Raw genomic sequence first — 15,552 nt, 5'->3', positions numbered from 1 at the left:
TCTGCTGTACTGTGTGTGTGTGTGTGTGTGTGTGTGTGTGTGTGTGTGTGTGTGTGTGTGTGTGTGTGTGTGTGTGTGTGTGTGTGTGTGTGTGTGGGGACTGCTACAGCCCTGTCCCGGTGGATGTAAGGAGAATGTGGCTGCCGTTATCTCCTCTATAGATGAAGGCCCCCAAAAGCTAGAAAAAGAGAGGAAGATGATAAAATAGAGGCATAGATCGAAGTCTCTGAAAGGATGTCTAGTGGGAAAGGAATGTACTGTATGTGCAGTGCCTGTTTGCGTTAATTGTCTGGTTTTGTTTAGCCCTGCAGCCCAGCTGTTAATAATGTCCAATCAGCAAAGAGGAAGTGCTTGGAGTAAACAGGAAATTCACTGTTTGGAAATTTAGCATCTTAGTTCAAGCTGTTATAATACCACACAATAACTGTAGACTGGATACATGTCGCTAGAGCCAGATTTGTTGCCATCAGTCAGATGTCTGATGAAATACTTCCTTATTTACCTTGTGCAATCCAGACATTATTGGCTATAATTTTTGTTTTGTGGTTTAACTAACTGGTGTACAAGAGACAGAAGACAGGAGGAACAGGAAGAGGAGGAAGAGGAGGAGGAGGAGGAGGAGGAAAATGCTAAATTGCTTTCTTTAAGAGAAGTATCTCAATTTTAGGTTTGAAATATCAGAAAACAGATGTATTGCATATTAAAACGTTCTTTATTAAACACTTAAAAATAGCATTTTGACCATCATGAGACAATAAAACTCCAGATTCTTTCAGCTGAGTTTCATAAGGCAGAGTGGGTTAGGTTTAAAACCGCACCTTCTCTTCTGTCACATGTCACAGAATTCACTGAATGACTGAACAATATTCAATTTTTAGTAAAAGGATACTATTGTAATTGCAATTTTTGGAGGTGTAAATGTTGTTGACAATTATCAGTGTACATTATCAGTTGCTAAAAGTTCAGACCAGTCTGTATTGGCCCCAGAGTCCATTGTACTGGTCTGTATCATGGGATGGGCTGCATAGTTCAGGCAGGCCAGCATTGTTTTAACATACAGCTAAAGCTCTTCTCCATATAAGGCCTGCTGGGTATAAATAAGACCAAGAGGCCCTCTATCCATAGGGGAGGATAACAGTGGAGTCGAGATGTGGAAGAGAGAGAATAAGAGGGAAAGCAGAAGAGAAAAAGAAAGAGATAAGAGGACAGCAAAGGGATACAGGTGGAAAGAAATGGAGAAAGAAAGTGAAGGATAAGTAAGAGAGTAGAGGTGCAGCAGGGTAGATATGCACTGCAGCTAGAAAAAATGGGTGGGAATGGGGGTTGGAGAGGCAGAATGTTCCCAATGTTTTGAGTTCCTTCTCAGCAAGTCACCACCTGCCCCGATGACTGGAAAGGCCTGTCGACTGTAGGATAGTTTTCTCTCACCTCTGTCTGTATGAGGGCCAGTAATGAATATCAGGAGTTCAAGACACTTTGCAATCCTCGCTTCAAACGGGTTAGTTTAGGATTCAGATTTGAGTTTAGAGTTAAGATTAAAACTCAGATCAGGTAGTCAATAGAGAGTATCCATATGTACAGTATCAGTCAAAAGTCTGGACACACCCTCAGTCCCTTGAATGAGGAAGTGTGTCCAAAACTTCTGACTGGTACTGTATATCAGGAGTTGTGTGTGTGCAGCATTTACCTCAGGTATTTCTGTAGTCTACTACTTGCACCACCTTTTTTCTTACCAGTTTCTTCAGTCTTGTACTATAGTGGAATATTTTCTACTACTGAAAATAAAAATTTGAAGCCGCTCATGTGCATGATTTGAAAATGTTTCTGTGCCCCCCGGTTGTAGAATCAAAAAAGACATGGTCTGACCCCTGGACGCTGAGATAAAGGGGCTAAAATCACAGACTGTACAAATTCTCATCATGACTGTATAAATAAAAAACTTTTGTCATTAGAATAAAGATGCTATAAGCACATAAAAAAATCAGCTCATAAGGGCTAAATGTTTTCAGGAGATCAGCATGAGCGCATTTCTATTCTGCAGACAGCTAACTTATTCATGTTTTCCTATTATTCTTGCTAAACACTTGAGCACACATGTCACGATGAGTAATAGAGACGCTAACAGCGAAATGAGGTAACAACGTTTATCAGCTGTGAAACTAAAGAAGCTGAAGTGCTATGCAGCTCCAGGCTACATTAGCTGCTGCTGGCATGACACACCCAAATCTCTCACCCAAGTGTCGGAAGTTGAGTTGCATTGTGGGTAATGTAGGCCAGTAGGTGCCAGGTTTTAACAAGGAAGAGCAATGTGTGAAATAAAAAAGACAAAAGACAATATCTCTGATTCTGCATTGACTTTTCCTACTGTGACATGTCAAAATGACTTCCATGACAAAAAGGTCTATTACACAGTGTATCTGACAATATAGAACCACTCCTGTGCATGAAGGTAAACTCATCATAAGGTGTCAGACCTGTTGACCTCGTACTGTGCCTGTGTCACACTTACAACACCAGCTGAAAAAAACCACCAAGTTTGAAATAGACTGTCCATTTAGAGAAGTGTTAGTGGTTAGAGCCTCATATCAGAGGTTATTATCAGTCTGAATATCCTGTAGAAGAGCCATTAAGCTGCAGCCGTCCAGTAGCGATGGACACACAGCTGACTTCCATTCATCCACTCAGAAAGACCCACCGACAGGACCTGAACGCCTACTCAATTCAGCCCAGGATTATGCTTTTATGGAAGACGCTAGACACTTTAGGAAATGCCTGCATGACCAAACTGCTGCCACAGTGGAAAAGTGGGTGTGTGTATGTGTGTGTGTGTGTGTGCGTGTGTGTGTGTGTGTGCAGGACAGGGAGTGTCTCCATATTTGGTGTGTGTGTGTGAAGTGAAAAAACTACAGTCCATTTTCCCTTATTAACTTAATTTCAAGCCTGCTGCTTCAGCCTTTTGTCCGCTGCTGTTCAGGTCTGACTCTCACTATCACGTCCGTTCACAGTGGAAACATCTCACTTCGCTATGGTCTGGTACACATGGACACACACACGTACACACTAACACACACACACACACACACTGTGGTGAATCACTTAACCCAGGGCAGAGAGGGCAACGAGAGAGAGACACATTAAGTAGGTTACACAGAGAGAAACGGGAACAGTTAGAGTTAGTTTGAGTGTATTTGGCCCCTGGGAACCCCCTTGTGTCAATATGGTGCTGGGTCACTATAAGCTGGCAGACAGCTAGTTATGTCAGAAAACACACACTCACACACATACCACACACACACACACACACACACACATTCACCCACATTTAATATCTTTTATTCCTTCTTGCAGTGACACTTTCACCATCTGTCATCAACTTCCTGCCCCTCATCCTCTTTCTTGATACTTCTGTTTCATCGTGTTTCTCTCTCTTCTGCCCTCTCGTCTCTGTTCCCCGACTCTTGTTTGCCGCCCACATGGCTTGCATTCTTTCGCTCTGACATCACAGCCGCCCTGCACTGCCTTTTTTTATTTTTTCTATTCATTTTTTTTTTTGTCAGTCCCTGCTTCCCTCCCCTTCCTTTCCTCTTGACTTTGTATTTCTTTTTAAATCAGTAAGGAGCCATCCGAGGATTAAATGAAATTTCACACTCAAAAGCATGGATTTTGGTGTGAAAGATGGAAAAAAGATTGAAGGGGGGGGGGGGGGGGGGGGGGGGGAGTGAGAGGAAGACTGTGGGAGAAAGAGAGAGAGTGAAAGGCTGAGGATGGTGATGGTGACAGTCTGGCGAATGTTAGGACCTTGTTTGCATAAGTGTTTTGGTTTTGGAGGGCTTCATGCAGATTTCCAGCGACTTTGAGCAGGTATTTGATGGTTCAAAAGGGCACTTTGGATTTTCTTTATTGTTTGATTTGTAGCCGCTGGGTTAAAGTTTGATCCCCCTCTGGCTTTTGTATGGCAGCTCACGCTGACAGTTGTGCTCCAGAGAGGAGAAAGGCCAAAAGTTCAATTTTTATTGTTCGAGTTATTGTAATGACTTGTATTAGTACCGATTACAAGAGCAACTTTATTATGGTGAGAGAATCTGCGGAGTGTCATGAAGAAAGCCAGGCCTGCTGGAAATTAACAATACACAGAGACAGCCAGAGAAAGACGTGCAAGGAGGAGTTCTAGTGCACTCACTCTGTGAAAAACTCTGCTTCTGTCATTTAGTATTGCATAGCGGTAGCATCAAGCAGTAGTGAGCCAATGATCCACATCTGTGCATGTCCTGGGTAGATAATTGGACACTCTTTCATCACATACTAACATACTACTATAGATGACTAACAAGCCACATTTCCCCAAACTAGATGTGTTAGAAGTCAGTTAGAAGTGCAGACATATTGCTTTTGGTTGAAAGCCAGCTACAGCACAGTTGTGCCCACTGGGACTGCTGTTTTAGCTGACATGTAAAGTGATACTCTAGGATATTGTAATGGAGACGGGTGGAGTCATCATACGGGCTATATGTACTTTTCTGTCAACGTTTTGATAGAGGACATCACTGCAGAGGGTGGTTTGTGTTTCAAATGCCTTTTTTAAGATCAGTTTTAACCAAAAGAACATATCTTAACTATTTGTTCTCTCAATTTCAGCTGTGCTAGCTTTGACATATTTTGCCATCCCAGGCTAATCTTCTTGGCGCCACAGATGATGTTGGTTTATAGTGCTATTTAGTAAAAAAGAACCGGTCTTATGTTGTATTACTGATGTCATCATAGCATAGTGTGTATCAGCATCCTTTAACGCCTGGGTTTCATCACTCTGATGAAACCTTTGCAGCATAGGCTGAAAATGCTGAAAATGAACCCGTTCAACCTTGCAGTCAAGGGTGTGCTCAGTATGACAGAACAATGCAGTGTTGATAGAGACGTCATCCCAAAAGCTCATATGCAATGATAGACTTATGGCTCACACTATGGGCTTTTTAGGTGTGTTACCACTGATACAAGTATTTGCTTCAATGTTTCCATTTTCATAATATAAAAACATACTACATGCTGTATCGCTTTCATTCTTATCAGCATCCTCATTAAAAGCCAGTTAAATAAGCTGATGAAGCTTTGAGATGTGACTGTGTGTTCATATGTGTGTTGTATACAAAGTCAACGGAGAGACACAAATAGATGAGCAGACGCCCAGGGTGCTGCAAATTGAGGCGAAGACATAGCGAGTTCAAAATGTTTCAACTTGAGCAAAAAAAATTTGCATTCATCCTGGGGCTTTATGAATCTGTTTCCTAAATGTACAGACACAAGAGGCAAATGGAGAGAGACAACAGGAAGAGCACAGAAACACTTCTGGTCTGGTACAGTAGCTGTTTGGGGGGAATAAACACAGACTGCACAAACGCTCCAGTGCTCACATTCAGCAAATGACGCAAGACGAAAATTTGTTTAGCTTTCTGTCTGAACACACCTTGAGCCTGTTATACAGTATTTATTGGAAGACTAATATCTGCCTAGCGTATGAACAAACAATACACTGGCCTAATGCCATTGACTTGTATATAAATATGGACGAAGCGTTTCCACGTCCTACCGCTTTGCAAAAGTGAAGCCAAAATATCTCCTTTCCGGGAGCTGCCATCTTGCTTGTGTGACGTCATTTGGAGCTCTGCACAGTAGAGTCAACCCCACGGGTCACACCTTCTGCTGTCCCGCAGCCTCACGGAGGTTTGAGAGCAGCCGTCACAGCTGTCAATCATGACGTCACAAACCCCTTTTTTTATATCGTCAAATTAAAAACAAACTAATCAGAAAAATGAGCACCTGGACAAACATCAGTGTGATAAAACTACCTGATATGACAGAAACTGTATTTGGGAAAAATTTATTTGATGTGTATTTTGATGTTTTTAGTTTGGCTCATGTCCCATCTGCTAACATTGAGGGGGCGGGACTTATGACCCATACTGCAGCCAGCCACCAGGGGGCAGTCGAGATTTTTTGGCTTCACTTTTGGGGAGCCATCCTGGCGTCCATATTTATTTACAGACAGTGCCTTATACTATCATGGTAAACTATAAGTTTATGATGTTCCACTCTTAAGTGCGTCATGTCTCAGTAGTATCTTTAGAGACTGTGAGGCTGATATTTAGCATCAGTCTGTCCACCAGGGTATGTTGCATGTGTTGAAATCAGGGGAAGTCCTCCGTGCTCAGAGGGACGTGTGTATGCAGTAGTCTTCGCATGATACAACTCTATTTAGCAATATTTGGTGCACATGAGTCACATGAGTTTGACCTACTTCAATTGAACACATCCAGGATCAAGAATCGATGCGTTGTGGGTGTTCCATAGGGCAACCCGGCATGTGTGGTAGCAGTGATCTGTTGTCTACACGGAGCAGCTGCAGACATCCCTTTTTAGTTACACTTTAGTTTGCAGCACAGTATTAGCTTCTAATAAATTTGGCAGATAAGCGAGGCATGATGTTACATGACGACACATTCCCAAGACTTATTTTTGGACCGTATGGGCAACGGAGGGAGAGTGGAAAATTACTATATATATAACCAAGATAATTCTGAACAAATCTAGTGGAGAGGAAGTGAGAGAGGAAAGAAGAATGTAAGGAGAGGAGAGCAGAGGAGAGAGAAAGAGAGAGAGAGAGAGAGAGAGAGAGAGCAGGAAAGGAAAGTCAAGTTCCCATTTCTGATTTCCCACGGAGTCGAGGTCACATGCATTTGCCTGAAAGTGGTCAGTGGGATTTGAGCTTTTTTTTTTTTTTCCCTCCTTCTTTCCCTCAATCTAAACAACTCGATGTTTAATTTGGTGTTTCCCCCCCAAAGTGGTGTGTTTGTGTGTGATAGAGAGGCCAACCAACATGAGCTTTCAATCTGAAGAGAATCACTAACCCATCAGTGACCTGAGATGGGGACCATAACCTCAGTTTTATAGAGGGAGTAATGTTTGAATAGAAGATAATAAATGCAGTGTGTAAGGAAAAAATAATACATGCAGTTTATTGCTCCTAATGGTAAGACAAGTTGTAGCTCTCCTGCAAACATCTGTGATAAGACAGAGGAGAAACCTGAGGTCACTTAATGTGGAAAAGCAATATTATTTAAGATCCCCTCCAGATATGTTTTAAGACAAATGAAAATCCTGTTTGTAATAATAAATTGTGTCTGATATTCAAAATTAAATTGAATTAATTCCTATTCTTATATGTATAAAATGAATGCACTTTCAGTTTCTTCAGTACTGCCTTTTATCTATTTAGCATTTACTAAGATTAGTCAAAAACCCACAATATTGAAGGCACGGAATGTTCTACGTACTGCTTTTGATACTGTTGGCCAACATGTGGCACTAGGCATCAGAGCCTGTAATTGGAGTGCTCTTCCGGCCGGCCAAATGGCAAATATAAAACAATGTTTGTTTCCATGGCTTTATGCCCCTCATAGTGCTTTTATGTAACACCATTTATAGCCTCAGAGCTGTAAAGTGTTAAGGACAAGGGATTGAATATGCTGTATTGTAACCTCAGCTAGCATGTGTAGTAGAGCCCAGCGAGATATATCAGCAGATATTTGCTCACAGATATGTTGGTATCAGCATATATCTTGTCTGATATGCACCGCTATATATATTTTTTAATTTTTAAAGTTGTAAAGGCAACATTTTATGTATATTTGATCCTTTTTCTCAATTCAAGTGTAATATATACATGTTTTTTGTTCTGTTTTTTTATTTATAGTGATTTATAATTATTAAATTACCAGTGTAGTTTATTGTTTCAGTGCATTGATGTCATTTTATACAATAAAGTTTATTGTTAAACTGTAAAATATCATGCCTCTATTACATATCTTTTTCAGTGTTTTATAACCACATTTGCGGGATCATTGCAAAAAAAGTGTGTTTATGTACATATATATTCTGTATATATAAGATTATCGGCCGAAATATTGATATCGGAATTTATTTACTCCCTAATATCGGTGTTGGCATCGGCCCCAAAAATGCAGTATCGTTCGAGCTATAGTGTGTAGGCAAGAAAGGCTGTCAGGCAGTACGTGGGAGGAGAGAGACAGATGCTCTATCTGGTGCCAGCAGATCATTAGGATGATAATAATTTTATACTCAGATGTTTTTGGTCTCATTTTTGCGGTGTTTCTACATCACTTCCCAGATATCTTCACATGTCAATCATTCCCTGCAACGTCCACTTCAGCTGGAAGAGTTAACTTTGACTGGAGGCGGCTAAGAAAGTGGATAAGCAAGGGTTAAAGTCTGACAGCTGAGCCGAGCGAGACACTGGTGGTCAGATACAGCCCCTCCTCCCTCCAACTCAGCACAAATATGCTGCCTCAGCATGAGCCTGCAGAATACAGACACACACACACACACACACACACACACCTTTACAGTCTGCACACTTTTAACCAGAGACATTAGCGCAGATGAATAAACGAACAAATCTAGTGGAAACGACGGGTGTTTTACAACCGTGCCGCCACACCAGCCGCTATCTGTGCTTGTATCTTTGCCAGTTTCCTGCCGTCCGTCCAGCGAATTCTCACACAGTTGTGAGAGAGACACAGAAAGAGAGAGAGAGAGAGACAGAGAGAGAGCGTCTGGAAAACATTACTCAGATTCCTGCAGTAGGGGCTCTGATTATACTGGCAATGAAACGAGAGAAAGAGAGTGAAAAGAGTGAGGAAGAGGAGGAGGGGGGGGCGCATCAAACGAGGTGTACAAAGTTTAATCTCTGACACAGACACCGCTAAGCCCGGTACAAAGTGTTTGTTTTCTCTTGCTCCCTCTCAGCACACAGACAGATGGGTATGCAAATGGAGGTCTGTTATTTTCAGGCATTTTGATGTTTGTCTCAGCAAAAATCTAATTCCTAACTCCTTATTGAGTTTCATTTATTCAGGGACGACCAGTAGAGGGCGGTGCGGAGGAGAAATAGCATGTGTCCTCAGTTGAGCTTGTTTTTCAAGGGTGTGCTCTTTTTATATGATCACTATAATTCTCTTTAATAAGACATGGAAGGTATACCTGCTCTCTCTCTCTGAATACACTGAACAACTTTGGTGCAATAGGATCAACTTTGAATGATTCTGTGTAACAACAGTAAATGAAAGCTGTGTCTTTTACCATTTACTGTTTTGTAAAGAACCATTTTTCTAACCGAAAGACCCCTGAAGAATCTTTTTCTGAGTGTGTGGAGGAGTTACAAGGAAGCATGAATAGAACGACCTTGGCTAAGCCTCCACCTGAGCTATGTGAGCCTGGGAGCAGACTGAGGGAAATGGAATGAGAAAGGTGACGCCAGTTCACATTTCTGGAACAAGAGAAACTAAAAAGATGCAAAATTTTCTGAGGGAAACTTTACCCTGCTGAGAAGTCATAGTTGAAGCATTTCAAATTATGGAAATGCTAAAAAAAAAGTTGCAAAGTTGTCAAAATATTATTACTGAAAGTAGTTGCTGAAATAGCAATTAAAATGGAAACTGAAAGAATTTGAACCTTTATGTTATGCACTGAAATGTGAGTTGAAGTGTATTTGATGAACTGAGCTGGAAGTGTCACTTGAAAAGGAAGTCCTGAAATAAACTGATGCCAGTTCAAGCATATAAACTGTAAGATGATGTCAATCAAAGTGTCACTGAAAGCAGTTAAATTGTTGAAGTGGTATGACTCAGAAGAGTTGAAGAAGTTTTTTGTTGACCCGAGTCCTGAAAGGTCAGTCGAAGTTAAATGATCGAAAGCAGTTGAACTGTCGGTTGACGTGTTTGTGGTGAAAGCAGCAGTAAAAGTATTTGAAGTTTCAGTTGAGGTGGAAGCTCTGAGGACACTTGATGTGTGCGCTGTAAGCAGCTGAAATGTCAGTTGAAGTGTAAGATTTGAAAGTAGTTGAACTGTCAGTTGAAGAAAAAAAAAATTAGGTGTCAATTGACGAGTATTATGTCATATGAAGCAGTTGGAAGTGTCAGTGAAAGTAATGAAAGTGCTTGAGATTTCATAGTGCTAACTGAAAGACCCTGTCTTTTCTTCCTGAGTGGAGGAGCTACAAAGGAAACATGAATAGACGTATTAAAGAATGACCTTGGCCAAGACTTCACCTGAGCTCAGCTGCAGCTATGTGAAGTGAAATTGAACTCATTGACTCTACTCGTACCCGCCCGCATTCATTCTCTCAATTACTTTTTCTTTCCCCCGTTCATTTCCAACTCCTCTCTACTTTTCCATCAGCTCCTTTCCCCTTTTATATTATTGTTCTCATCATACAAAAACCAGACTAGACACACACACAGTATCCTTATAAAATCTAGCTTTTTTCGAATGTGTGTGTGTGTGGGTAGCCGATAAAGAAGAGATGGACCCGGAGACGTGGAATATGCAGTTACCAACAAGTGCTAGTTGTTTGGATTTATGGGCCTATTCTCTTAGATCCACAGGAAGCAGCGAGTCATCCTAATGAGGCCTGTAAAACCTGGCTTTTCCTGCTGCCACTCCGCTCTTTGAAGCTTGCAGCTCAGACTCCGGCAGTCTATTTCAAGTGTGAATCCTATCGAAGATGTGTTTTGCGTTTTCATGATTCTGATTTCATAGTTCTCACACTCAGGTTTCAATCTTACAATTTACGTTTTATCCAATCTCTCTTGTGTTCTAATGAAAAGAGATGCTCGGTGTGAGCTCACTAACAGGTGATTTGGAGACTTTGCCTTTAAAACAGATCACCATCAGACTTTAAACCAGCCTTTTGTTAATGTCTGTGTATTAATCCAGCAACCGTGGTGGAAACTTGTCCTCCTCTTTGTTCTCAGCAGCACATGCCCGTTGCCTGTAAGATGTCAGTTGTTATTAGTGTTAACAAGCAGATGCATTAGACTGCTGAGGTCTTTGATCTGCACAGAGCGTGTGTGTGTGTGCGTACGTGTGTGCAACACTGGTCCGGACTGATTACACTCCCCTGTAATGATATTGGACTAACGATGGTAAGACCTTGCGTATGTATTTGTGTGCATGCATGCGCACATTATTCTCTACATGTGTGTATGTGTGTGTGTGTGTGAGCCTGCGTAGATGCATCAAAAGCAGTATTTATGACAGTGGGACTCTTGGCTGCTTGTCTGGTTTCTGCTTCAGCTTGTAAATCTCAGAGTGGGGAGAGCAGGGAAGGAAAGAGGGAGGAGGGAAGGAAAAGGAAACTCTCCTGGCTCTAATACATGATTATTTATTGGCTCATGCTGCATTTACTACTTTGTATCCAAGAGTTTCCCTTTTTCACACAAGCACGCTTGGATGCACACATACTCTTTACCCTTTTGGCATCAGAACGCATTTTTCCTCTCTCAACCTTTTTTCTCTCCAGGGATGGTTAAGGCCAGATGTGTGTGTGATGGGAGATGTGTTTGCTCTCTTATATCCTCTCCCTTTTTTTTAAGAGCAGCAAAAGAGCAAGAAAAGAGTCCAAATGAGAGCAACTAGGGTAAGTTTTCACTTTTAGCATATAAGCGCCTGTCGGATTGAGGAGAGGGCGACGAGGGGGGAAAAAAGCAGAGAGAGGGAAAGGGGGGAGTGTTGGAGGGGGGGTTATGTGTCACCCAACACAGGGACTATTTCCTCTGGAGGGAGGGAGGGAGAAGAAAGTGGGTGAACGAGTGGCGAGCTAGAGACAGAGAGAGTGAGGTGTGTGTGCAAGCAGCAGTAAGAGGAGAAGCTATGGCAGCTGGCTCTCAGGACAGAGGGGAAAGCTTCTAAAAACAAACTCTCGGCTAAATAGTGGTCGTGACGCGGCGCTGGAGGCCACATTCTTATAGCGGGACTATCGGCTCGGGAGTGGGGGGGGGAACGAATAACCCGTCCAGATCACTCGAGAGCAGGAGCCATGAAGTACAGACCTCTGGTAAGACACCCAGTCGTCTCGCAGAGAAAGTGGTGAAAATCAGGACACTTTTTTTTTTTTATGGTGTTGTTAGTCAAAGTCTAAACATGCAGGTTTTTTTATGTGACAAGGTGAAAGGTGAGGAGTTATGTGTAAGATGGATTTAGTTTTGATCAGACTTGTCAGAGAACGGGATGGAGTTTATTGAAGTGGAAGAGGAAGTTTTTAGGAGCCGCCTTATTCGTAATGAGTAGCTACAGTGGCATTTAAATAGTGTAACAACCTTGACGGTATGCTCTTGAACCTCAAGGACGCAGGTGAGCGAGTGACAGGTGAGACCCAGAACTGACTTTTTGCTTCCCTGACAGGAATCCAGCGATCTTTGCCTCAACTGTTTGTTGTTAGTCAGTCTCCTCTTTGATCTCAGCATCCCTTCCTCACCTCGACTCTGCATTTATCATGTCGATGTCAGATCTATTTGTATTTGGATCTATTTGATATCTGGGAAGGTGTGTCCTCATCGCTGTGTGTGAGTAAGTGTGTGTGTGTGTGTGTGTGTGTGTGTGCACCGCCCCAGGGCGAGGCAATCACATGGTGGTGTTGTGTGGCTGGGCAGCATTCTTTGGCATTCACTGAGACTGAGCATGTTAATGAAAAAAGCATGTGTTGATGTATCAATGAAGTATGAGTGTGTGTGTGTGTGTGTGTGTGACTTGAAACTTCCTTTTTCATGTTATATTGTGTATATATTTTCTTAAATCCTGAAAATATTTCCTCCACATTTTGACACATATCCATAAGGATTTTTATCAATTTTTTACAAGCTTTCTGTGTTTCTACAACAGTGTGTGTGTCTGATTGATTTATCAGGATAGTACAATGCACTGAGAGATTCCTGACACAGTTGTCATTACTGCCTGCAGGGCATCTGACTTCAGCTCAATAGGTAGTTATATGTTGGGCTGGTCTCACTCTCTCCAGGCTCTCCACTCTTGTTAAACTTCATCTTAACTCTAGTGTCGATGCAGCCTAGAGAGAGGCGAGTGAGAAGCTCGGGAATGTCTCGGTGAACTAGCTGGAATACAAATATAATGACTCTAAAACCTCAAAACTGAATGTCTATGGATTATCGCTGGGGTCGGGTAAGTGACAGAGTTGCTAAACTGTTTTGGACTGCTCGATGGAGTCATAAATGTCTCATAAATAATGATTTATTTGAAATGTGCAGGTTTAAAGTAAAGACAGTAAAAAGTAAAAATGTCCCTTTAAAGCTAAACTGAGACTAAAAAGAGTTAACCAGCTACTTTTGATTTTGACAGCATACAGCAGCATGTCAGTCCCACACGAACATACTTTTTCTCTCTCTTTTTATTTCATTAATAGTCGTAACCAGTGAGTAAAATGATAGTTGTAAGAAAAATATGATACTTAATGGACTCCACAGTAGGGACGTTGTCATTTAACTTGCTCCCTGCCCCCCCCCCCCCACCAGGAAGATCAGAGTTGAGGGTAAGCAGTGGAAAGGTACACCTGATGGGAATGAAGCAGAGTGGTGACTTGCGTAGGAACATTTAACCATGGTGAGTCCTTGGTGAAGTAGTTGTGGATATAAATAAACAGAGTACTCTCTGATTGGCAGGCGGTCGAGTTGTTTTGGCCCACATGTCCTCAGGTAGGCGAGACTAGCGAGCTCACCCCACCTGTCTGACGGCTCCGCAGAGCAGCTCCACTGTCTCCTGAGATGGAAATGAACGTGCTCACTGCTAAACCTGTAGGCCGTAGCCATGGTAATCATAATCACAATATTAATAAGTGGGAATCCTATATCTGTATGTGTGAAACGGGGGGAAAATGCTTCAGCGTCGATATATCATCTGCCTTTGATTATAATTGCATTCCCCTGCCACACACACACACAAACACACACGCTGACTTACAGTAGCACAGGGTTTAGCTCACCTCCAGTTGGTTATTTATGTTTAAGTGTCTTCAAATCTCAAAGAAAATCCCTTTCCGACTGATAGGAATCTGCTCATGGAGGCATGTGTTGCGATTTATCGACCACTTCCTCGTTTGATGAAGCCTGTGGTTGATTTGTGGTCCCATCAAAAAACCAACAGGACACCATCAGCACTTGTGTGGCTTCTGATGTCACACTTGGCATCATCACTGGCCTCACTATATTTTCACAAGGGCAACATTCATGTCTGAAAGACGAATCTAGACGTTGAGTAATTCTTCACTTCATGCCCCCCTTTTTTTTTTTTTCTACCAGCTAGTGCAGAACAGATGAGAGAGGAGGAGAAGTCAGTGCCAGACAACTGATTCATAGAGGAAAAATGTAGAAAAAGGGCAAAACACTGCACGAGTAGCTAACCATTTCTTCATCAGAGCCACACGCCTCACTCATTTGGTTGTAATTATAGAACAAAGCATGTGAAACAGAAGTCAGAAGTTTTTTTTTTCTGACTGCTACACTCCTCTGTTCTCATTTTTGCATATTTAACCTGCATCTTGAGCAAATATTTAACTCCAGTTGGTGTTAAGTGCTCTGGGGCCTGATTTGTTTATGAGCTTCTTTAAATCCCATCCAGTTTGCATATAGACAAACTCCATGCAGACCTGCTATATATAACTATGTCATACAAAGTGAATAATAACAAAATCATACCATGTAAACATATCTTACAAACCCTGATATCTATTCAGTGTCTTATTTAGTGTATATGCACTTCTTGCCTGGGTGGGGCTGCTTTACATGGCTGTTAAGTCTTAAAGTCTCATCATCATCCATCCGTGGTTCATCGTGTGCGCTGTATAGTGCATTGAAAGCAGCAGGTTGGATGAGGTTTACATAAACAGTGTGACATCTGAGCTCCGCGAGCGCACCCAGGGCGACGTAAAGGTCAAAGAGAGAGCTGCTATTGTTCACAGGCCGGCTGGATGATCAAATCCCTCTGCTTTCTCCCCCTTTCTCTGCTTCTCTTAGATGTGCTCGCTCGCTCAATCTGTCGTTTGAAAGAGGACGGAGGCACTGAAGGGAGGAGAAAGCATGGAGGAATAAGAAAAAGGAAAATGTGAAGAATAGAGAGATTAAATAATGATGATGATTTAAAAAAGAGGCACATGAGGAACAGTTAAATGGTGCTTGGATCAAACTACATGATGTAATACAGTTGTATTGGGACACCTTTGATCTCTCTGTGTACATACACCTGGGTATTGTGCCTCAATACTTTTTTATTAACGAGCAAAAAACTCTCATGGTACCGAAGGTTGGCATTGAATGTTTGGTCAGATTAGTAGATTTGTTAACTTATTTTTTGAACAGTTGGCATTGGTGTGTGTGTGTGTGTGTGTGTGAATGGGTGAATGAGAGGCAAACTGCAAAGCACTTGGTCCATTGAGGTTAAAAAAGGGCTGTATAAGTGCAGTGAAACTCTTATAGATGTGGAGGTCTCAGAGTTGTACCTCTGCAGGTCTCCTCCTGCTAACCTGGCTCCAAGCTGCCTTGTTTGCTGCACAGGATTTGGAAAACGTGACGACATGTAGGAACCGGGTAGGCACGTACTCGGTGTGTTCCTGAGAATAAATGTGTGTGTGTGTGACTTGCGTCGAGAAAACGGGTGGAGGTCCAGCGTGCGGCATTACACTCAGGAAAACCAAAC

The 15,552-nt window shown here is 42.1% G+C and overlaps 1 protein-coding gene across 3 annotated transcripts in view; it reads left to right on the top strand.

Moving 5' to 3' along the window:
- The window catches only part of LOC122984058 (unconventional myosin-Ic-like), a 60,652-nt gene that overhangs the window by 17,505 nt on the left and 27,595 nt on the right, over nucleotides 1-15,552 (top strand). Inside the window, exon 1 of one of the 3 annotated variants that reach the window (XM_044354339.1) lies at nucleotides 11,691-11,905. The exons of the other annotated variants lie outside the window; for them this stretch is intronic. Within the exon in view, the coding sequence (XP_044210274.1) occupies nucleotides 11,888-11,905 (18 nt within the window). The 5' untranslated portion in view covers nucleotides 11,691-11,887. Of the gene's footprint in view, nucleotides 1-11,690; nucleotides 11,906-15,552 lie in introns of those variants that run through there. 3 annotated transcript variants of the gene reach the window in all.

This window comes from Thunnus albacares, chromosome 6, assembly GCF_914725855.1.
Source record: "Thunnus albacares chromosome 6, fThuAlb1.1, whole genome shotgun sequence".
Taxonomy (NCBI): domain Eukaryota; kingdom Metazoa; phylum Chordata; class Actinopteri; order Scombriformes; family Scombridae; genus Thunnus; species Thunnus albacares.
This window is presented reverse-complemented; position numbering and strand designations above follow the sequence as displayed.